The sequence below is a fragment of the Heterocephalus glaber genome, unplaced genomic scaffold (assembly GCF_053883595.1).
Source record: "Heterocephalus glaber isolate CG9 unplaced genomic scaffold, H.glaber_assembly_v1.0 deba00001673, whole genome shotgun sequence".
Taxonomy (NCBI): domain Eukaryota; kingdom Metazoa; phylum Chordata; class Mammalia; order Rodentia; family Bathyergidae; genus Heterocephalus; species Heterocephalus glaber.
Window position 1 is genome coordinate 26008716 of NW_028258410.1, and position 22516 is coordinate 26031231.

The 22516-nt window shown below is 40.6% G+C and overlaps 1 protein-coding gene across 5 annotated transcripts in view; it reads left to right on the top strand.

Moving 5' to 3' along the window:
- The window catches only part of Chd6 (chromodomain helicase DNA binding protein 6), a 235537-nt gene that overhangs the window by 170892 nt on the left and 42129 nt on the right, over nucleotides 1-22516 (top strand). For all 5 annotated transcript variants that reach the window (XM_004858220.3, XM_087197902.1, XM_021239068.2 and 2 more), the window contains 10 exons: nucleotides 445-609; nucleotides 1900-2079; nucleotides 3930-4040; nucleotides 5850-6052; nucleotides 6741-6940; nucleotides 7637-7796; nucleotides 11829-11918; nucleotides 14331-14434; nucleotides 17295-17424; nucleotides 19641-19701. In XM_004858220.3, the coding sequence (XP_004858277.1) occupies nucleotides 445-609; nucleotides 1900-2079; nucleotides 3930-4040; nucleotides 5850-6052; nucleotides 6741-6940; nucleotides 7637-7796; nucleotides 11829-11918; nucleotides 14331-14434; nucleotides 17295-17424; nucleotides 19641-19701 (1404 nt within the window). The remainder of the gene's footprint in view (nucleotides 1-444; nucleotides 610-1899; nucleotides 2080-3929; nucleotides 4041-5849; nucleotides 6053-6740; nucleotides 6941-7636; nucleotides 7797-11828; nucleotides 11919-14330; nucleotides 14435-17294; nucleotides 17425-19640; nucleotides 19702-22516) is intronic.

The following is a 22516-nucleotide window of genomic DNA, read 5'->3' on the forward strand; positions in this document are numbered from 1 at the left end:
TGCCTCCTCACAATCTTGGAGGGTGAGAGCATGGTAGAAACAAGGTTGTCCATAAGAGGTCATTATACTTTTCTCTGTTTTTGTCTGTATTTAAACTTTTCTATAGTAAAATTTTACATTTTTAAATTTAAGTGCTGTTGCCAGCTCTGGAATATTTCCCAGAGGAAAGAACAGCTTCCTGGGAATGAAGCACCTCACAGGTGCTCGCACATGAACCGCAAGCTTACCTTTGCTTTATTTCTGGTAGTAATTAGTAAACAATGGGTGAAGAAATGAGTGATCCCAAGATGGCAACTGACACTTGGAGGAGTTCTGTTCTGAAACCATTCCTGTGGCACATAAGTGTGAGAACTGGCCACTCACATTACCTGTGTAAGCACTCCTATTCCCAGGCTGTTGTCATTATGTACATGTGATGCAACACATGACCCTCCTCCTTCCCAGGCTCAGGCCCGATGTCACCGTATAGGCCAGAGCAAAGCTGTGAAGGTGTATCGCCTCATCACTCGAAACTCCTATGAGCGGGAAATGTTTGACAAGGCCAGTCTAAAGCTGGGCCTGGACAAGGCTGTCCTTCAGGACATCAACCGAAAAGGCGGCACCAATGGAGTAAGTATGCCGGAGCTGCTCTGGAGAGTGAGAAGTACTTATGTAGCACAGGTCTCTCTGGGTTATTCCTCCTGACTGTTGTTTCTGGATTCCTGTTACCATATTGAGTCAGCCCACACATCAAGTTGGATAATTCTCTACAGTAGAGGATAATTTGGGGTCAGGTCTGTGCATTTTCTAAGTGAATAATGAAAATCTCTAGGAATAGTTTTGACCAACATGCAATATTTTAGAAAACAGTTTTTAACCATGCCCATTAAGGAAGCCATTAGATCTTAACATTCTTTACTGTGTAAATACATATTTGTTACATGCCTTATCTCATAATCCAGACTTTGAGCTTCTTAATGATATAATAGTGTTATTTGTGTCCATCGTGGACCCCAGCAGTACAGAGCATATTAAAGATGCTCCCTGTGGCATGGTCAATGAATAATGAATGAATAAATTAGCAGCTATGGCAGTTAAAATGTTTTTTCTCTTTCAAGGAAGGGATTAAAATTGTAGCTAAGACTCTTAAATAGTCTTAAAGTATAGCAAACATCAGAATATCTCCTTAATCTCTGGGTTTAGGGCATCAAAGATTGGGAATTAAAACTTCTAAGTGAATTTTCTTCAGTCCAGATGTTCTTTATCCTCTTAGTTTGCATATGTTGCTAAGTATAATACTTCAGATTACTCATCCTTAGAGTTATGGAATTTTGTCTTGTGATTGATATAAGAAGACCCAGATTCTTAATTAGAACCAGGAAAGTGTGTTTTGAATCCCATTTCCTGTTTTCAACAAGAAGTTAAGAAGGTCACACTTGGCACAGGATCCTTTTTTTTTTTTTAGTTAAAAAATGACATTCACTTCCAATACTAATGTATTTGTTTAATAATGAATAAATCATTCTTCAGCTTATTTTGTACATCTGGAGGTTTTTAATCATACGGTCTCAAACTAAATTTTTTTTTAATATGTCAAATATATGTGCTTCAATAGTGCATAGTTTCAATGGCTTATGACGTTTGATAGCCAACATCCCAAAGAACATTAGGACTCTTGGATCATGTGGTGGGCTTTATTCCAGAGCTCCCTGTAGAAAATTGTCTATCTACCCTCTCCAGAGAAAATACAGGATACCTTTATCTAGGTTTTCATTTTTTGAAGTTTGTTGTTCCTGTCCTTTGTTCATTCTGATATCTGCAATTAGTGGAGGAACTGTATAGTGAATCATAAGGCCAGATTTGAGGCTTTTTCTCCTATATATTTTCCACTTTGTGAGTAGCCTGTGGTGACTTGTTCAGGTACAGCAGCTCTCAAAAATGGAGGTGGAAGATTTGCTCCGGAAAGGTGCTTATGGAGCCTTAATGGATGAGGAGGATGAAGGCTCCAAGTTCTGTGAAGAAGATATAGACCAGATTCTGCAAAGGAGAACTCACACCATCACCATCCAGTCTGAAGGGAAAGGGTCCACTTTTGCCAAGGTACAGGACCTTCTGTCATTGTGGGTAGGAAAGAAAAGAACGTTGTTTATTCTTCAACCCTTTTTAGCAACCCTTCTATTTCTCCAAATGCAAACTCTGGAAATTGTCTGACTGCACATGTGATCTGTGACTTCCTGGAAAATGTAGATGCAAATGTGTAGGGAAGGTCAGTAATGAGTGTGGGGCTGTAGAAGGAAAGAACTGAGCCTTTGAGAGCTGATGGTTAGCAGGAAGGTAGATACTAGCCTGCACTTGACTCTCTCTACTCTTCATGAGGGCTGCTCCAGAACCTTTGAGTAGTTATCTTGGTTCTCTTGTAGAGCACTCCTTGACCACTGTCAGAGAGTGGATCATCAGTGAATATTCCATTCCTCACACTCAACAAGCATGTTGCTCATTTCTTGGAAAAAAGATTTCATATGAGATTCCTAGCTTCTAGTCTTGGGGCCTCCTTCCTGTGCTATCTAGATCACTGGCTTTAGAAGTTTACAGATGACTCTTAGGTCACCCTGGCCATAGGCTTTGCTATTTTGTCTGTGAGCTTTGTGATCTGTTTGATTCAGTCTCCTATTTGATGACTCGTGCAGGACGTTTTTGTAGGAAGTTTTGTGCTCTGCAGGAAGAAACATGAGTAATGTGTTGCTTCAGTGCCTTTTCTAGAGTAAACATTTGGTTAACTGTTGAATTGAAGGAAAAATTTAGAAAAACCTTGAAGAATCAACCCTTTATAAAAGGGAACTATACACCAAATAACACATTAGTGTTACATACCAAATAACACTGCTGTTGTGTTCCAAGGGTTTTTTTCCTGCTTCTAAGTTTAATATGTTCACAAGGGAGCTGTAATTTGTATGTCTCGCTGCTAGGTGGCTCTGATTTGAAATCGCTCATTCCCACTGGCTTGAACGACTGGTAGTACATGCATGACTGTCCCATTGTGTGGCTTGTACTGATTTTCAGGTCTTTGATTACAAAAATGCAATAAAAGGCATTGATTTAACAGACCAGATGTCATCATATTATTCAGTGCCTTGAGGAAACCACTAACATGTTCCCGTTGGATTGAACCACTGGTGGTACATGCATGACTGTCCCATCAGGTGGTGAACCACCAGTGGTTAGCTATTTAACATTAAATTATGGAATTTAAATCAGAGCCACCCACCATCGAGACATACAAATTATGGCCCCATCGTGAACGTGTTAAAATGGTATAAAAATTATAATACAGCTAATTTGCAATTGTAAAAGCATATTATATACACCAGCAATGAGGTACTTGTGAGATTTCCATGTTAAAATTTAATGAGTTAATTATTGATAAACTGTTTGTTCACAAATGTAAATATTTTTTACATTAATGAAATAAATGTTTTAATTATTGTAATAATTTTAATTAGTATGAATAGTGTTAATTAATATTTTATATTGGGCAATAATTATTCAGATTCAAGCAACTAACTAGATTTGGTCCATTTATAGACTTTTTAATTAATTTTATTAGTAAAAAGACCAATAAAAATTATTAGATATATTTGTATCACTAATGATACGAGCCACCCAATGGAATAGTCATGCATGTACTACTGGTGGTTCAAGCCAGCAGGAATGTGTTAAGTTCCAAAAATCCATCTCAATTGAAATTGTGATCTCCTCACCAAGTCTTTAAAATAAAATTTTTAAAAAAAGAGTAGCCTTGAAATTTTCACATTTATTTTAGAAGCACTGTTAAGGATTTTTGTTTTGATATAGACAGATAATATATTTAACTTTCTGGTGCTTTGGAAATAATATAACTTTTATATGTACCTTGTTAAGCCACAGTTTATTGACTCTTATATCCTTCACAGGCTAGCTTTGTGGCTTCAGGAAACCGGACAGATATTTCCTTGGATGATCCTAACTTTTGGCAGAAATGGGCTAAAATAGCTGAACTGGACACTGAAGCAAAGAATGAAAAGGTACAGCATATTTTATTCCACTGACCACTTCATTGCTCTCTCATATATGTTCATAAATTTCTACATAGCTCAAGTCATTATTCAATCCTGTATCTTGGTTCTTAACTGAGATACTATTGTAATACACTTAAAACTTGCTGGACACATAGACAACACTTATAAATGTTAGCTATTATAACTCTATAATGACCTAATGGGACATACAGTCTACTGCAGATCTGGGAGATTTCACAAATGCAGTTATTGCTGGGACTGGCCAAACAGATCAAGTTCAGCTTCTTGTCTCTGCCATCATACCATCCCTGGCATGTGACTGTTTACCTGTTTCAATACTTCCTGTGAAAGCCATCTCATCTCTGACAAGTAAAAAGAAGAGGGATAAAAAACATGACAAAGAAAAGGTTATTGGCATTTCCTCCATTTTTTTCAATGCTCAAGTTTTCCTGTTTCTGAACATGAGGAAGAAAATGGGCTTTGTAATGAAACCAGTGTGCCTTTGGGTAAGGTGATCAACACAAGTGGAAAAAAATGAAGTAGGAAAGCCTATACTGCAGGCAGGATGAAAGGTCACATTTGTAAATATAACTGGCACTGGTGCCCAGCCAACTGTGAGACACCCATAAAATGTTACTTTCCCTTCCTCGGGTTCTAACCTGTCACCTCTGTTTAGGAGAAGTACATATCCTTTCTACCTCTCTTAGTTGAGTGTTGAACTCTTGTGGGTCGACAAACCCATGAGACAGTCCCTACTTACGTGTAGCTAAGGCAATGGCAAGCATCCAGCTATAACTTTTTCTGTAAGACCTCCAGCATTTGATTAATCCAGAATCCTTTCTCCCAATAGAAATGTTCTTCTTTGGGCTGGGGATTTAGCTCACTGGTGCCACCATCTGCCTTGCGAGCATAAGGTCCTGAGTTCAATCCCTGGTACCAAAAAAAAAAAAGGAAATGTTCTTCTCTCTTATATAAGAAGCTTCTGAATCTCTCTTAGTAATCTGCTTTAAGTGTTTTACAGTGTCATTATCAAGAAGCCACTCTGTGTGCAAAACTGTGGGGAAGAGAGGGAAAGGAAGACCTCCTGCCCTATAGGCAGCGAAAAAGCAGTGGGAGCATTTCAAGGTGGGAAGCAAGGTCATTGAGGCAGAGATGACACTGGAATTTGGCTGTCTGAACTAAGAGTTTGCAGGATATCCTGGCTCTGGAAGAAATGGGGACGGGGTGAGAAAAAGGAAATGATAAGATTGGAGAAGGCAGTGAGTGTGGTCAGGGGAGCCACCAGAATGAGTGAGATTCCCAAGCTAGGGATTTTGTGTTTTGGCAAAAGACAAAAGATTAGTGGATAGTACCAGAGTAAGCAGATGATGAAGCAGAAGGATATATATTTATCTTTAGAAAGTTGCCGCACATATGGAATTCTCTGACCTGTCCTGTCTCCAGAGCACAGACTGCTTTGTTCATGCCAGCTCACCACTCCAGTCTTTCTTGGCAAGCGCAGGTTGCCACTCTGGGCACTCAGGGACTTTGCCTGCATATACTCCTGTTAGAGTGACAGCAGGTGGTGGCCAAGAGGCCCTGGGGGCCAGGGAACATGCCAACTTGAGCAAGTCCCAGAAAAATCCCCTCTGCTTTTGCTGTAGTGATAGAGACAGCAGGTGTGCTATGAAGAGCCTTTCCTGCCAGAGGATGAGATGGGGTGTGGTACTACTTTCTCAGAAGTGCCCTGAGGATCCGCAGCAGGATGCATTTGTGCATTGTGATGACAGTGGAGAAAAGAGGGGCCTTCTATCCAACAGTCCTCTCCATTTCTAGGAAAGCTTAGTGATCGACCGGCCTCGCGTAAGAAAGCAAACCAAACACTACAACTCATTTGAGGAGGACGAGCTTATGGAGTTTTCAGAGTTAGACAGTGACTCAGATGAAAGACCCACGAGATCCAGACGCCTCAATGACAAAGCCAGGCGCTACCTCCGAGCTGAGTGCTTCCGAGTAGAGAAGAACCTGCTCATCTTCGGGTGGGTATTGGCTCTGCTTGATATGATACTGCTGTTGTTTTCCCATTTCTCAGCCTGAGATTTGTTCCTGGTATCTATCCAAACCCTGTGTAGTTACAGGGCTGATAAGATCAGCTGGCACAGGAGAGAGCTGTACTTTCTGCCCAGAATCCCTAACTTACTATGTGCTTTGCAGTCAGTGTACAGGTGCTATAGTTTCCTCAAATGCTTGACATGGCAAATCTCTGATATTAATTTTCTGCCTGGTGCTAATTACCTGCGTTTTACCTCCCCAAGGATATATAAGGAGTCAGTGAAACAGATGTTATAGTCAAGGCATGGTATGTGCAGAGCTCTGGCTCTGTAGAAGTGGAAGGCTCAGCTTCTTTAAGCTCACCCTTGCTTTTGAATGCTACAGCTGGACTGTTTCAGTTCTGCTTATTCCCTGCATCCAATATTTTGGTCCATCCTTTCTTAATAACCTAGCAGCCATATGAAGCTCTCAGTGTCCAAAGTTCAGATCACCTTAGTGACATTTGGTGTGCTGCAATGATGTAGTCTTCAAAGGCCTTAGAAAAAAAGCTCACAAGGTGATTAACAGACCCAAAAGAGGATGAAACATGCTTTTGACTTTTGTTTATCCTGTTGTGTGGAAGTTTAATGCATGGTCCTTCCTCCTTCTAATGCCCTTTTGTATTTCCACCATCAGCTGGGGCCGGTGGAAGGACATCCTGACTCATGGGCGATTCAAATGGCACCTGAATGAGAAAGATATGGAGATGATTTGTCGGGCCTTGCTGGTGTACTGTGTCAAACATTATAAGGGGGACGAGAAGATCAAGAGTTTCATTTGGGAACTGATCACACCTACCAAAGATGGACAGGCCCAGACCCTCCAGAACCACTCAGGTGAGTGGTACAAGAGCTCCCATGTACTTTCATCTCCTCTTCTTTGTGGGCCCACACTGCTGTGCTTTGGGTAATTTCTTTTTCTAGGTATATTTTGGAATGGTACCTATGTGGAAGGATGGTGATGCTCTCACTTCTCCCTTAGAATCATCCATTTTTGCCTGTGTTATTTTGTTTAAGGACTGTTGGGCCTCTTAGAGTTTCCCACATGCAGTCCTACCCACTAACCTGTATGTCACAGGGCTCCTACCCTAAGGTGGTGACTCACAACTGAGCTCTGTGACTCACCTTTTGCATTTCACCATTCTCTTCCTGTTCCACCTCTGTCTTGCCTTTACTTGTGCTGTACTTCTTCCTTGTACTTGACCAAACCTTTCCTTCAAGTTTCAAATCTGATCTTCCTTTCTTCTATAAGGAAAATCATAATGGCCTTAAGCGCACAGGCTATATTACACTGTTGTTGGTTCTCACGGGGTACTCGGTAAATCTTAGTGACTGATTAAAGGGTCCTAGAGATGACTAAGTAGGAAATCAAATACATCACCTCACTGCCTGTGGACTGAGGGGTGGGGCCTGTCCTCCAGGGCCCACTAAGCATGTCTTCGCTGCCTCCTTGCAACTCTAGTCCAGCTCTGATTTTATGCCCGTGTTGAAGCCCCCTGGGCTCATCCACATGCCCTGCACTTTCTATTTCAGGATTGTCTGCTCCAGTCCCTAGAGGGAGGAAAGGAAAGAAGATGAAGAACCAGCTACTGCTCCCAGAACTAAAGAATGCAGACTGGCTCACCACCTGCAACCCCGAGGTGGTCTTGCATGATGATGGCTATAAGAAACACCTCAAGCAGCACTGTAACAAGTGAGTGTGCCCCTCCCATCCCCTAGGGACAGCCTTGCTCAGGCTCTCTAGCTCCTGGGAACTCTACAGGGTGGCCACTTCTCCTATACTACTTATTATACAAGGTCTGGAAAGACAGGCTAGGGGATCTGTGGCCTAAGTTGGCTCGGAGTTCATTTCATACTATAGGTTCCGTAACTCCTGTCACAGTATCTCTTGTTTCCCGCAATGCATTGTGTACACCTGAAGATTTTTCTCATCTGTTTCTCAAAAGCCACTCAGGTTCCCCTCTGCCTCTGAGGTCATGTTAGCAAGGGCAGAACACTGTCCTTAGTGGCCACTACTCTCAGCACCCTATGCCAGCTTGCTTTTTCCTTTACTTTTCTGTTGCTATCATGGCCTCCAGTCACTTCATAGGCATGCCTTTGAGATAGTATTCTTTACATTCATAGGCTAACAGCTAAGGTGGGGTGGGGGCAGCAACAAACAGATAAAAAATAAAATTGTGTTCTTGCATAGTTTATCTTGGGCAGTTAGGACACTCAGCCACACAAAAGTGACAGTTTTACATGTTGCTATTTGTATCACTATACAGTGTATCTGACCCTTAGAAACCAGGTACCAGCTGGGATTGTGTAGGCCATACAAGAGTTACCTTCCCAGCATTCCTAGTGTGCAGTAAGAAGGCATCTTCTTACACGCCACTAGTTAGCAAGAGCTTATTACCTTATGGATTAAGATGTTTTGTTTCCTATATCCCTATAACATCAACCTACTAGCTCTCTAGTTGTGAGGTTGTAAGGCTTTTTGGTTTTGTTTTATACAGGTGAAGTCTCCTTTTCTCTTGATCATTCCATTTTAAGATAGGTCCTATGCCCAATACTATAATGAAAGCTACACAAAATATAGTAGTTTTGCATCTCACCATTCTGTCCCTGTTCCACTTCTGTCTTAAAGGACACTTACTGTTGATAGTAGAGCCCAGCTAGGGTAGATCCAAAAACATGTTTGATGCTACAATGTTAGAGTTATTACACAGGGAACAGGCAAAGAAGAAGCTGTCTGGGTAAGAGGGCTTATTGATTGTATACCTGGCAAGTAAAGATTTTACCGTTAAGCACATAGCAACAATATTTCTTGAACTAGTGAGACTTGTGACTAAAAAGTGAAATTTGAGGAGAAACTCTAGTCTAGCAACAGTTTGCAGGGTGGAGTAAGGTGAACCAAGAGCTGAATAGCAATTGAAAGAGTTCAGTCATAATTAACAAATTCACTGTCATCCTATATTAGATAAGGGTCAAGATAGGCTCTGGGGTCAAGATAGCCTAGATTTAAGTCCTGACCTAATTATTTAGCCAGCAGGTGAGTTATTTAACTTCTATGTGCCTTTTTTCCTTTGTTCACAAAGTGATGACAATAGTTCATACCTGTTAGCATTGTTAGGAAGATTAAAAGAGGTAATACATGCCTAGCACACAGTAAGCATTCATAATGCATTGTTTGTTATTATTAGTAGCATTTTATTTAGAGGCATAAAATTAGCATTAGAAGAACTTTAAAAAGTTAAAAAGCACCTACTTTAAGGTAACAGAAGTCGGGGTAGGGGTTCTCCTTTGGGGGAAGGACAGTGATTGGATGGGAGTCCAACAGTACTTCTTGGGAAATGTTCTGCTGCCTGATTGGAGTGCTAAACAAAAAGTTGTGTTCTGTTTATGGCAATTTATCAAAGCCATACATTTATGCACAGTGTACTTACAAAGGTATATTTCACATTAATATCATGTCTTTGAAAAAGAAAGAAAAACAACAATCCTGCCACCCAGAATATTAATGGGTTGCTTTGTTTGGCTAAAGCAAGGTGAGGCCTACTTGGTTCGCTGTCCCTTTTCTATGGGCTTATCTCAAATTGGGCTTTATCATCCCAGTCTTGGAGGAAGTAGTTCTGTATGAGGAATTGCCCATCTGTCCTTTGAAATGAGTGGCTTTCATGGGCTGGGGATTTAGCTCAGAGGTTCCCCCGCCTGCCTCACAAGTGCAAGGTCCGGAGTTCGATCCCCAGTACCAAAAAAAAAAAAAAAAAAAGAAATGAGTGGCTTTCATTTTGGAGAATAAGTAGATACTATTGACTTTAACTTCTATTCTCTTGTGCTACAGACATTGCCAAACATCAACATATTTGCTTCTCTTTAGAGACAGAAATAACTCTCCCAGTCTTATATCTTCAGATGGAGCTAGATCTCAGCAGGCAAGACTCTGACTTTGTGTTTCCGTTCTTACTAAGGAGGCTGGGTTAGTTACTTTTCTCTTGTTGCTGAGACAAAATACCCGACACCCAAAATTAGAGGGGAAGGGGTTTATTTGGCTTACAGTTCATAGAGGTTTCGGTCCATAGTCGGCTGGCTTCAAGACAGGGATGACAAACAGGCCTTGTAAAGGAGAAACAACATGGTATACACAGGGTAGCAAAGGCAACAAGAGGCCTTCACCGCGTCTTTCTGCCTCTGTTATCCCATCCAGACTACTGAGATTGGGGTGGTGCCAAGCCACTCACTCACAGGTAGTGGTTTAGTAATCGCAGGCCCTGAATCCCAGCGTCGCACATTCCAGATTCAGCCACCTCTGACCAAATGAGCCTTTGAGGGGACATCCAGACCCAAACCATATGTAGAGGCCACCAGCTCCTACCAGCTAAGCATAAGGGTCAGCAGTGGTTATAAATTCTTAGGGTTCTTCCCTAGGCTTTAGGAGGAAGAAAAATCTCAAAATTACTTGACTTGCTTAGCAGCTGAGTTAAGAATAGATAATAGGCATAAGGGTTCTTTCTAGTCTAAAAGTTCTAACTTTGTGTATCTACATTTATAACTTGAGCCCACGGTGGCATTGTCTACCCAGATCTAGTAGAAATTATGCCTTTTAGAGCACACGGCCTTCATTATTAACTTCTTTGAAGTAAGTCATACAGATGTGTTTTAAAAAATAAAAATCTGTCAAAAGTCTCTTTTCCCTTCGCCTTTAATTCCCTTGTTACCCTCTTGTCTTCCTTAAAATAATACGTATTGTACATACTGTCTGTGGGCCCTTTTCCAAAAACGAATTTTCTGGAAGTCATTTCCTGTGTAAGTACTGGAAATGTAAACAGATTTCTATTTCTGATGGCTAGCCTTCACTCTTGAGTGGTGTTGAGTGAATTGGAAGTACTTCTCCAGACCTCTTGGCTGCTTGGCCTTGAACGTGACATGCCTCCTCAATGGTGGCCTGCCTCTCCACTCGCTCTTGCTATGCACTCCTGCCTAAGCCCTTACAGTCATCTTCTCTACTCTCACTCTTCCCATGATTAGTCTTATTTCACAACTGCACTGTTGTAGGCTCCTCAAAATGAGGTTGAATTGTTTACTTTGTATATACTTCACAGCATTCAGCATGATGCAGGGAATATAGTGGTTGTTCAACAAATACTTATTTAATTGCTTTGTCTGAAATATAGTTGGTGTATTGTCATGGAACCTGAGCATGGCCTCTGCAGAATTAAAATACTATGAAAAAGTAACTTCTGATCTTTAAATATTCATTTCATTCTATATGAGTAAAACTGTTTGAAAATACTGCCAATCAGCATTGTTCACACTGGCAACTGGCATCTTGGACACCAGCTCTGCCTCCAAGGTCATTGTGGCCTTGAGGAAGGAGTATATACTCTTTTTTTTTTTTGTATTGGGGATCGAACTCGGGTCCTTGCGCTTGCGCAGCAGGCGGCGAAACCACTGAGCTAAATCCCCGGCCCTGGAGTATATACTCTTAAAGATCAGAAGACATACTCACAGGCCAGTCCAATAGATAACTAAGGAGATGGTTGCTTTCTTGGGAAAGACAGGATCATCATACTAGCATCTGCCATTGGTACATGGTGATTGTTTTCCTGGTGCTTCCTGGCATACTACTTCATACTACTAACTACATAGGAATGCCCATAATTTCCCAGTGTCAGTTTAGGGTGGAGGTCACAGATAGTCGTGCATTCTAATGTGTTTACATCAATGTGTTCACCTTTCATAGAGTCCTTTTGCGAGTCCGGATGCTGTACTACCTAAAAGCTGAAATACTGGGAGAAGCAGCTGATAAAGCATTTGAGGGAACTCCTGCCAGGTAAAACAAATCAACCTTAGCTCTGAGGGTTCAAGAATGGACATTAAATGCTTGTGCATGGACTGGCCAAACTGCCCACTACCAGTAACCCAAATGGTAGGCAGAGAGAAGGACAATTCCATCAGGATATCTTCAAGTAAAAGAAGGGAGAAAATAGGCTTCTGGAAACACAGCTTTTGGAAGGTTTTTAGTTTCTTCCCTCCCCACCCACCATGCTTTTGTAAGACTGCTTTTGAAACAGTCACTGCTCTACTTTAGGTAATCTTTTAGAATAAGTGTTAGTTACTCTGATTGGCTTAGTCTGCCAGGTATAGACTAAACTTTTTCTCAGAATCCCATTTTGGCCTTAGTACTCTTAATGCATTTGAGTATTTCTTGTTGACCTATTTGATTTGTTGCATCTTTGAGTCTCCCAAGATCTCATGGAATGAAAACTCTCTGCTGCTACTTGATAGAGCTGTTAGAAAGTCACAGTTAGGGCCGGGGGTTTAGCTCAGTGGTTCTGGCACCTGCCTCACAAGCACAAGGTCCCGAGTTCAATCCCTGGTACCAAAAAACAAGGAAAAGATAAAAATAAATAAATAGAAAGTCACAGTTAATAGGCGGAATCACCAGACAACCTCCTTCACCTTCCCTGGAGCTGCAGTTTTCCCTACACTCTGGTCATTCCTAGACAACACCAGGAATGCTGAGATTACCTGTGGCCATGGTTTCTTCTCCCCCCCCCCCACCCATTGGCCAGTGGTTTTAACAGTCATAGGAGCAGTAAAGGAGAGAAAAGCATAAGCAGCCTGACCATGGACAAATTATAATTAGGACCAGTCCTCACAATTATTATTACTTAACGTGCCTTCTGGAGACATGTAGTAATTTATAGCAGGAATAGGGAGTGGTGTTTTGGTAGATAGGTTCCAATCATATAAATACAGTAATATTCAACTTGATAGTTTATATCAGGTGTTACCTGGCAGAAATTGTATTAACTTACTCATTGCCCATCATATGCTTTCACAGACGTATAGATGGGTGTTACTCTGTAGAGGAAGGACAGGTTATTGCCCACTCTTTTCTTTCCTCTGCTTTTTTCTCAGTTTTTCACTGGTCTTACTGATGTTTAATGTCATGATGAAGAGCACTTGCCCTGAGGCATGGAGAATAGTTGTCCCTGAAAAGTCATTTAGCCGCTATGTAGGCAGAACAGTGATTTTCTGGAAAGCTGGGGACCAGGGAACACTAACCTCACAGAGGGAACTGGACCTACGAAGGGTTAGTCAGGCTTGTGTCACAATCAAAAGAGCTTGATGGAAGGAGAACTTGCAAATGTTGCAAAGAAGCCATCCTAAGTAGGGAGGAGGGAGGAGGAAGAGCCATCCTCACTGCTGTGTGCTAACCCTCAAAACCTTCAAAGACCAAGGGCTTCTCAGATGAATGATGACAGTGAGTTACGGGTCCACATGTTCTCCCAGAACATGAACAGAATTTACAGAGGGCTGATGAAACAAGACTGCGAACTATGCATGTCTGCACCCTGAAACAAATTATGTTTATCCCTTTGGCTAGTAGCAGTGCAACTTATGATCAGTTTTGACCCAACAGACTGTCAACAGATCATTCATTACTGGGAGGTGTTACCTATTGTGGCACTTGTCCTCTAACAGGCCCTCTTTGTATCCCAACTGTACCATGCCGACTCTTTTGTTTTCAAGTAGTGCTTGAGTCCTGTACATATTGAGGCAACATGTTGAGCCAGGATGATTTGGACACTATTGTTTTAAGAATTTAGTCATGTTTGAGTTCAGCTATTTGAGGGAAATTCTACCCTTCAATGACCAGTACTTATCAGTGGCTTTTGCTGTGCTTGTCAATTAAAGGTGCACATCAGAATTACCTTTTATATATAGATCCCAGGGCCAAATAACAATGGCCTCTCCAGGCATTGCTTCAAGGCTCGGTATCTGTTAGTCTAAAGTAGAATCTTGTCAGGTGTGATGGCGCATGTTAGTAACCACAGCATTCTGGAAGGCTGAGGCAGGCTGATAGCAAGTGTATGCCCAGCCTGAGCAACTTGTACCTTAACAAGACTCATCTCAAAATAGAAAGGGGCTGGGATATAGGTCAGTGTGAACCCTTGGATTCAACCCCAATAGAGAAAAGGTGGGTGGTGGGGAGGAAGGAAATCTGGAAATCAAGTACCTAGGTTTAGATAGTTCCCTATCTGACCCTGATGCAAATTCCTGTTTAAGAAATACTAGCCTACCGCCTTCTGAATCCTTCTCTTTGTCCTTAATTCAGCATCTCAGCTTGTAGCCAGGAATCTCGTTGAGAACCAGTGTTGGGATGGTAGCTTTTGCATTGTTTTATGTTTGTGCTGAAGGAACATACTCAAAACAGTCTACACCCTTCCTTCCACAGGGAACTGGATGTGCCTCTGCCTGACATTGACTACATGGAGATACCAGTGGACTGGTGGGATGCTGAAGCTGATAAGTCCCTTCTCATTGGTGTTTTTAAGCATGGTGTGTATTGCAGTAAAATTTTTCCCTTCTGGATCAGATCCCCCAGGAAAAATGATTCAAGCATTCTTTTACTAAGTTTCACATGCTCCTACAAAATTCCACAGTCCTATTAAACATTCGTCTCAGAAAACAGAGCCTTACCCCTGCCCTCTTGGGAGTCTTGACCAGTTGAATATATAACTCATGACAATGCTGTAAATATGTTGAGAAATTTCAAGAGAGGCACTGTGGTCACAAAGAACTCACTTGGTATTTTTCTTCCTTGCTTGCCTGTTTGTACTTGAGGGGAGACTGCCTCCCTCTCATTCACTTTTACTGGTCCTGGTGTCTGACCTAGTGCCTGGCTCATAGTGTCTAACTCAATGTTCTTGATTGAACGAATAAATAAATGAGGAAAATGCTAGGTTTTACCATTTCATATGTACATAGAATTCTAAGGTCATTGAAGATAATCTACATGTTCTTAGTGTATATCTTTTGTCCTATCAATTGAAAAGCATAGAAGATGGCATGGACCATCATTTTTTGTTTTCTTTTTTTTAACCAAGAGATTAAAGGAACTGAGAGAGGATTTTAATCATTTGGAAAAGCTCAGAATAAATGCTTTTGTCTTCATTTCTGGCAGTTTTAAGGTCCTGCTCTCTATTTCAGGTGACTGTGAACCTGTAGATAATTTACTTTTCAGGGATTATGTATCAGAAAGCCCACTCTGCCTCACCTCTATCCCTTGGTTAAGTGTGTGATGTAGTGCTATAAACGTTTTCACCTGTGTGTAGACTGGGGTTTTTGTTGGTCTTTTAGTCCACCCCAGTCCGCCTACCACAGATATGCTTAAAGGAGAGGAATATTACCATAGCTCTATCTCCATACCACCACTGCAAGGTCCCTATAGCAAGCCTAGTCAGAATGATGCTCTTAACAATTCTGAATTGCATTAAGTAACTCCTGCCCTGTAGGGCAGCCTGGATTTATAAAATGTTCCTCAAAATACAGATTTTTGTATTTCTGTTCATATTCTTAAGAGAGGAGCTTGTAGGCTAAGTGGAAAGAGGCAGACAGCCTCTCCCGAAAGACCTGTCATTTTGCTGCTGTCTTTGTTTTGTCATTGTTGCTCTGCTAGATCTTTTTAGGGCAGTTGTTATGGTTTTCCAGGGAGCTGAATGAACCTCTTTTCCTCACCTCCAGCTTCACAGTTAAGTAAGAAATAGAAATATAGAATCTGTACTGACGTCAGGCCCACACATGACAAGAAAGTCTACAGAGTAGAAGAAGATCCCACCTACTTCATGTTCTGTCAAGCTCAGAGTGTGAAGGCGGAACACCCACAGACAGCTAGCCTCCCTCAGTAGTAAAGGGACAGTGAAGGAGAGCTTTCACTGTCTTTCTGTCAGATAAATCACTGCTCTTTTTATGAGGAGGAGCAAGTGGAAACAATGGCAGGAATTTCTGTAAGACAACAAGAGTAGTTTTATGTGAGCTAAGGCAGAACATAGGGACAGGATGAGGATGGTTCTTCCTACAGTGATGATTGGAAGAGAATCACCAAAACTGACTCACCTTGTCAGTTGTCTTGTGTGCAGTGTCAGGCCCTGTACTAGGGCTAAAATTTGATGATGAGCAAATGGTAGAGATTGTGTTCCTAGGGAGCCTACAGTCTCATGAGAGAGGCCTACAATAATAAAATAATTGTCCTAAGGAGTAAGTGAATGAAGAACATGAGGCACTGCAATTTGTAGAACCATGTGCCTCCATGGACAGAACTTGTCTTGCAGAATCACACTGAATTAAAAGATCAAGTACCAGCAGCTCCTTAGAGAAAAAGTACCGGGTGCTGCCTACAGGTGAAGAATATAATTGCATCAACAGTGATACAAGAACAAAAACCAAAAATTGAAATACCCAGCAAAGTAAAATCGGGTCTGTTCTTAACCAAGCTGATCCTTGTTTACAGTCAGCTTTTCTATCCCCTGTGATGGGGTCTCTGTACATACTACAGAACTAGAGATTGACTTTGTAATGAGAAACATCAAAAAAGTTTTGATGATCATAAAGGAGTTTCCCCCAGGATAGTTTAATATGACAGGAGATTGGGACTTTTCCACAGCCAGATCCTGCTTCCTTATAAAAGTATATTAGTTGCAATACAATAATAACACAGTCTCACATTTGAACTTTATCAAATTGAAAGTGATTTTTCATTGTTTTGCCTCCCTTTTGAGTTCCCTCTTCTCCATCCAAATGCCCCATCTGTTGACTTTGGGGAGGTGGTGAGAGCAATTCCAAAGCCAATGTGGATTAGGGTTTCATCTTGAGTTTGGAAATATAGAGGCAACAGGTCCATTTTAACCCAATAAACAATCTCAGCAGTCGTTCTGTGTTTCAACCCTCACTTACATTCATCATTTTGTTCATCTTCCTTTGTAGCTCATGGGATAGAATTGGACTGCAAGAAAACAAGGCCTATTTAGGATATAACAAGTGTCCAGAGTTGAGGGATAGGAGGAAGAGGTTACAAAACTAACTTCCTGCAACTCCCTTTGCTGTCCAAAAGCGGTAACCTGGTGAGAATCTGGACCCTGCATCTGTTCACAGATACAAAGTAGTTACATAAACTTTCAGTTTTGGTCAGATACTGCCCAGAGGTGTGTGCTTTAGCTCCAGAGTCCTTCCCTGCTAGGAAGTCTCATAGGATCTCATTAACCCTAAATAAGTTTTTTTTTTGTTTGTGATTGTTTTGTCTTAATTTTTTTTACCTAATAGGGGAAACAAAATGACAATCTAGGGCCCAAGGCAGGTTTGAAGAGTTCTGACATGACTTCTGCTGTTTCTTATTGCTGATGTCTCGGTATTGCTTGATCAGGTTATGAAAGGTACAATGCCATGCGAGCAGACCCAGCCCTCTGCTTCCTGGAGAAAGTCGGGATGCCAGATGAGAAGTCCCTTTCAGCAGAACAGGGTGGTACAGATGGGACCTCAGACATTCCTGAAAGGTGAGACGTCTCATAAACTGACCTGATGTAACGTATCTGACACCAATCTGTGACCCCTTCCACATGTATTCAGTCTTTGTATCTGTTTTCCTCAGTGACTGTCATCTCCTTTAAATCTTGCTATGCTGCACTTTCCTCCCCAAATTGCTACTTTGGGTCTAACCTTCTATGCCTCAGACTTCCAAGCACTTTGAACAAAACACCAGTCTTGTCCTTCTTGGGTTCCCCGGGCTGCCCATCATCCTGTTCAGCTTGTTAACCTCTCATCTGGTCAGACAGTTCTCAAGAAAGAATTCAGACCTCTCACACCTGTTAGAAATCTGAGAGAGGCCCAACAAGTACAGGCTTCTTATTCTTGAAGTTCCTCATTTGAAATGCCAATATTATTTAAGGATTGCATGGTCCGAGAGAGGTAGATTTAGGAGCCAGTGCTTGATGGCTGTGGCATTTCAGCTTGTCAGTGGGTAGTGTGCAAAAATGTACAGAAGTGTCATCTTTGGCTGAGTTTTATGTACTGGTGGCATAACCCCAGAATCTAAAAATTCAGCCAGACGTGTTGGCACATGCCTGAAATCCCAGCACTCTGGAAGGCTGAGGGAGGAGGATCTCAAGTTCAAGCCCAGGTTGGACAACTTAGTAACTTAGTGAGACCCTGTCTCAGAAAAAATTTTAAAGGGCTGTGGCTATAGCTCAGTGTAAAGGCCCTGGGTTCAATCCCCAGTAACCCCCTCAAGCGCCCCCCAAAAAGATCTCAAGAAAGATAATGTAACTAAAACTATAGTTCTCCCCCAAATATGCACATTTTTGGAAAACATATCATTTATTACTTGGCTTCTGTTTAGTAAGCTCTTGGCTCAATCATCTCCTTAAAAGTAGCAGATACTACTTTACATTTCCAAGGGCTGTGATCAGGCCTGGCTATGAGAGCTTGGCACCAACAGGAGCCCCTAACCATCTGCTCAGATCAAGAAAAGTGACATGAATTTTTAATCCTTAGTGAACACTTTAGCTGTCATGATATTCTTTGCCCCAAAGCCATTTCCTATGGACAGATAATAAAATGCATTTTGGGAGATATTAACGAAAGCCCAATGACTGGTGATCCTGTTGTCAGATTCACTGGTTCAAGAAAATCACTCCCTGGGTAAGGTACCTGAATGTGTCATAAAGTTTATATTTTTGTGGGTAGCTGTCCTCTTGTGGTTAACATTAAAGATAGGCGATTTCCTGTCTCTAGGACGTGACCAGCAAGCATAAGCACATTTGGGACAAGAATGTTTCCAAGTCAGTTTTAAAAGGAATGTGAGAAACAGGCATCAGCTACAGTTAAGCTTATGAGAAAGACATTAGGTGGCTAACCTAGCTGCAAGTGTCTGATGGCAAAGAAGGCAAAATGCCTTTTCTTCCCAGCATGGAAGCAGAGCTCCCTTCCAAAAAAGTGATTTGCCAGATGTAATGATTCTCTGGGAAGATTCAGCCCTCTGTTGCCTCAGATTGGTGCATCGGGCCTCAATTGGTTAGTGTAACCTTTGGTCTATGTTTAAAAATGCAAAATAGGGCCCAGGATTTAGCTCAGTGGTTCTGCCATCTGCCCCACAAGTGCAAGGTCCCAAGTTCGTTCCCCGGTACCAAAAAATAAATAAATAAAAATGCAAAATATGTGAGTCAAAAACTTACAGAACTAAAAAGGATAAATTCACAATTATAGTTGGAGACTTTCATATCCTTCTCTCAACACTTGATAAAGCAACTAGACAGAAAATCAACAAGAATATAGAAGAACATAACTTTATCAGCTATCAAGATATAGTCAGTATATATGAAACATCCTACGCAACAAAACCAAACTACAAACACAAACATGTGTTTGCCACATATGCAAACAGCTCTTGAGGACCAGTAATGGCCTTTTTTCTGATAGTATCATCACTAAATAGCCAGCTTCAGAACTTGCCTGAGTAGACCCTGAGGCTCCAGGCTCATGCTGCCACCTCATTTGAGTGGAGGTCATTGCCCATAGAAGTGATGGTACCGTTCATGATAGTTTGTCTCATTCTTAATGTCTCTTGAGTTCTCTTAAAAAGGAAAGGAAAAACTAAAAAATTTGAGCGCCTGTGGAGGAAGGATATATTATTCCCTTTAGTTACGGATTTATGAGTTCTCTTCAAGCATGTGACAGAATAACTCCTGGATGGTATGTGGTTACTTTTATTTAGAAGCAACATGGATAAAGAAGACAATGCTGAAGACAAATTAGATGGCCTCCAGAAACAAACGGTGAGTCAAATGTGCTGTATTGATCATCTACGCTTTCTTTCATATTAAGGCAAAAACCTTCATTTTGGTAGTAGAGGTCTTGAGGAACTTTATTGCATTCCTACAGTTGCATGGTATTTTCACCAGGCTTTTATTATGGAAATTTCAAACATACAAACTGTGTTGCATTTTTTATTCTTCTATTTTCAGATAGCTGTAGATTTTAGATGAAATTGTAAAATCCAGTACAAAGATGTCCTGGGAACCCTTTATCCAGTTTACCTCTATAGTAATACCTTGCAAAATTGTAGTACAACAAAGATACATCCATAGCCCCACAACCACAAATATCATGATATTGCTGTCTCATAAGCACACCTGTTCTCTTTCACTTTCACCCCTTAGTCACTGATAACCATTAATCTCCATTTCTGTAATTTTATCTTTTTTATTTTTTGGTACCAGGGATCTAACTTAGGTCCTTGCACTTGCATAGCAGGTGGCAGAACCACTAAGCTAAATCCCCAGCCCCAAGTTTTAATTTTTTAAAGAAACTGCCAAGAGGCTGAGGCAGCAAAATTACAAGTTTCAGCCTAGCCTGGGCAATTTAGCAAGTTCCTGACTAAATTTAAGGGGTGGGGAGGGGTTCGGGGGCCCCCTCCCATGCAAAGACCTTAAATTCAATCACCAGTGAGAAAGAGAGAGACAGAGAGAGAGAGAGAGAAAGACACTGTTATTTCAGAGTGCTATACCATTTTACATTCTCACTAGCAATGAAATGTGATCTGCTTTCTCTGCATCCTCTGTCTTCACCAACTTTTGGGGGGGGGATCAAACTCAGGACCTTGCACTTGAGAGGCAGGCGCAGGCACCACTGAGCTAAATCCCCCGCCCATCGCTAACATTTAATGTAGTATTTTTTGATTGGGCCATTCTGATAGATACATGGTAATACTTCATTGTGGTTTTCATTTGCATTTTGCTAGTGGATAATGATTGTTGAACTTTGTTTTATATGTTTAATTGCCATCTTTATATGTTCTTCAGTAAAATATTTCTTCATATTCTTTGTCCATATTCTAATTTGGCCTTTTTTGTTTTACTATTGATATTTTAGCAAGTTCTTTATAGGTTCTAGATCCTACTCTTTTGTCAAATAAATGTTTTATAAACATTTTCTATACTCTGTGATTTATCTCATTTTATCTTATTCACGCTGCCCTTCACAGAGCACAAGCTTTTAATTTTATGAAGTCAACTTATCAATTTTTGCATTTATTGATTTTTTTTTTTTTTTTTTTTGGTACCAGGGATCGAACTCAGGTCCTTGTGCTTCCGCAGCAGGTGGTGAAACCACTGAGCTAAATCCCCGGCCCTGCATTTATTGATCTTGCTTGTGGTGTCAAGTGAAACACCTACCTGTCGATCCTGAAATTCTCTTCTCTTCTTTTTCTAAGTGTTATAGTTTTACATTTAAGTTTGTGATCTACTTTAATTTTCATGTAAGAGAATTAGATCAAGATTCATTTGTGCTTTTTTTTTTTTAACCCTATTGATATCCTATAACTTAAGAACCATTTATTTTCTCCATTGAGTTACTTTTAAGCCTTTGTCAAAAAATCCGTTGACTATATTTGTGTGGTTCTGTTTCTGGGTTTTCTGTTTGTCCCATTGATCTATTTGTTCTCTGCCAACAGCACAGTCTGGATTATTGTAGCTATATTATAAGTCTTAAAATGGTGTATACTAATTTATTTGACTGTATTCTTTTTCAAAATTGCTCTAGCTTTTCTTATTCCTTGGTCTTTTCATGTAAATTTTAGAATAAAATTATATCTCCAGAAATTCTTGCTGGGATTATGGTAGGAATTATATCACTCTGGGAAGAATTGACATCATTATTGTGTTGAGCTTTTACTATACTGAACCTTATACGTTTTTCTATTTCAGTCTTTGTAAAATTTCTTTCATCAACATTTTGTAGTTTTCAGCAAGCCAAGTCCTATACGTGTTTCTTAGATTACACCTCAGTACTTCATTTCTTGGGGGGGTAATTGTAAATGTTGTTGTGTGTACATGTTCATTACTAGTGTACATAAATATAATTGATTTTATGTTTATCTTGTATCTTGCAACAGTGCTACACTCTTTATCAGTACTAGGAGCTTTTTTCATGAGTATCTTGGGATTTTCCTTGTCAACAATCATGTCTGCAAATGGAGTCAATTTTATTTCTTCCTTTCTGACTTGTATACCTTTTATTTCTTTTTCTTGCCTCATTGCACTGGCTAAAACTAACACTGTTGAATGAGAGTAGGGAAGCAGACATCCTTGCCTTATCTCTGATATTAAAAGAAAGAAATTTGTCTTTCACTATTAAATGTAATGTTAACTACAGAATATTTTTTTGCAGTTGCTGTTTTTGAGACAGGGTCTTGCTATGTAGTTTAGGCTGGCCTGAACTATGTGGCTCACAGTTGCCTCAAACTTGGGCGATCCACATGCCTCAGCCTCCTGAGTGCTGGGATTGCAGACATGCTCCCCTATGCCCTGCTCACTCTAGAATTTTTGTAGATCTCTATAAAAAACGAAGACATTCCTCTGTATTCCTCATTTTCTGAGATTTTGTCATATGCAATTTTTACACTAATTGATATGGTGGTAATTTTTTCCCCTTATTGAGATCATTAATATGATGAGTTACATTGATTTTTGAGTATTGAGACAACCTAACATCATTAGTGTAAGCTCCACTTAATTATAATGTATAATTCTTTTTATATATTTTTAATTAATTTTATTGGTACATTTTAGGTATACAGTATAATGACATTCA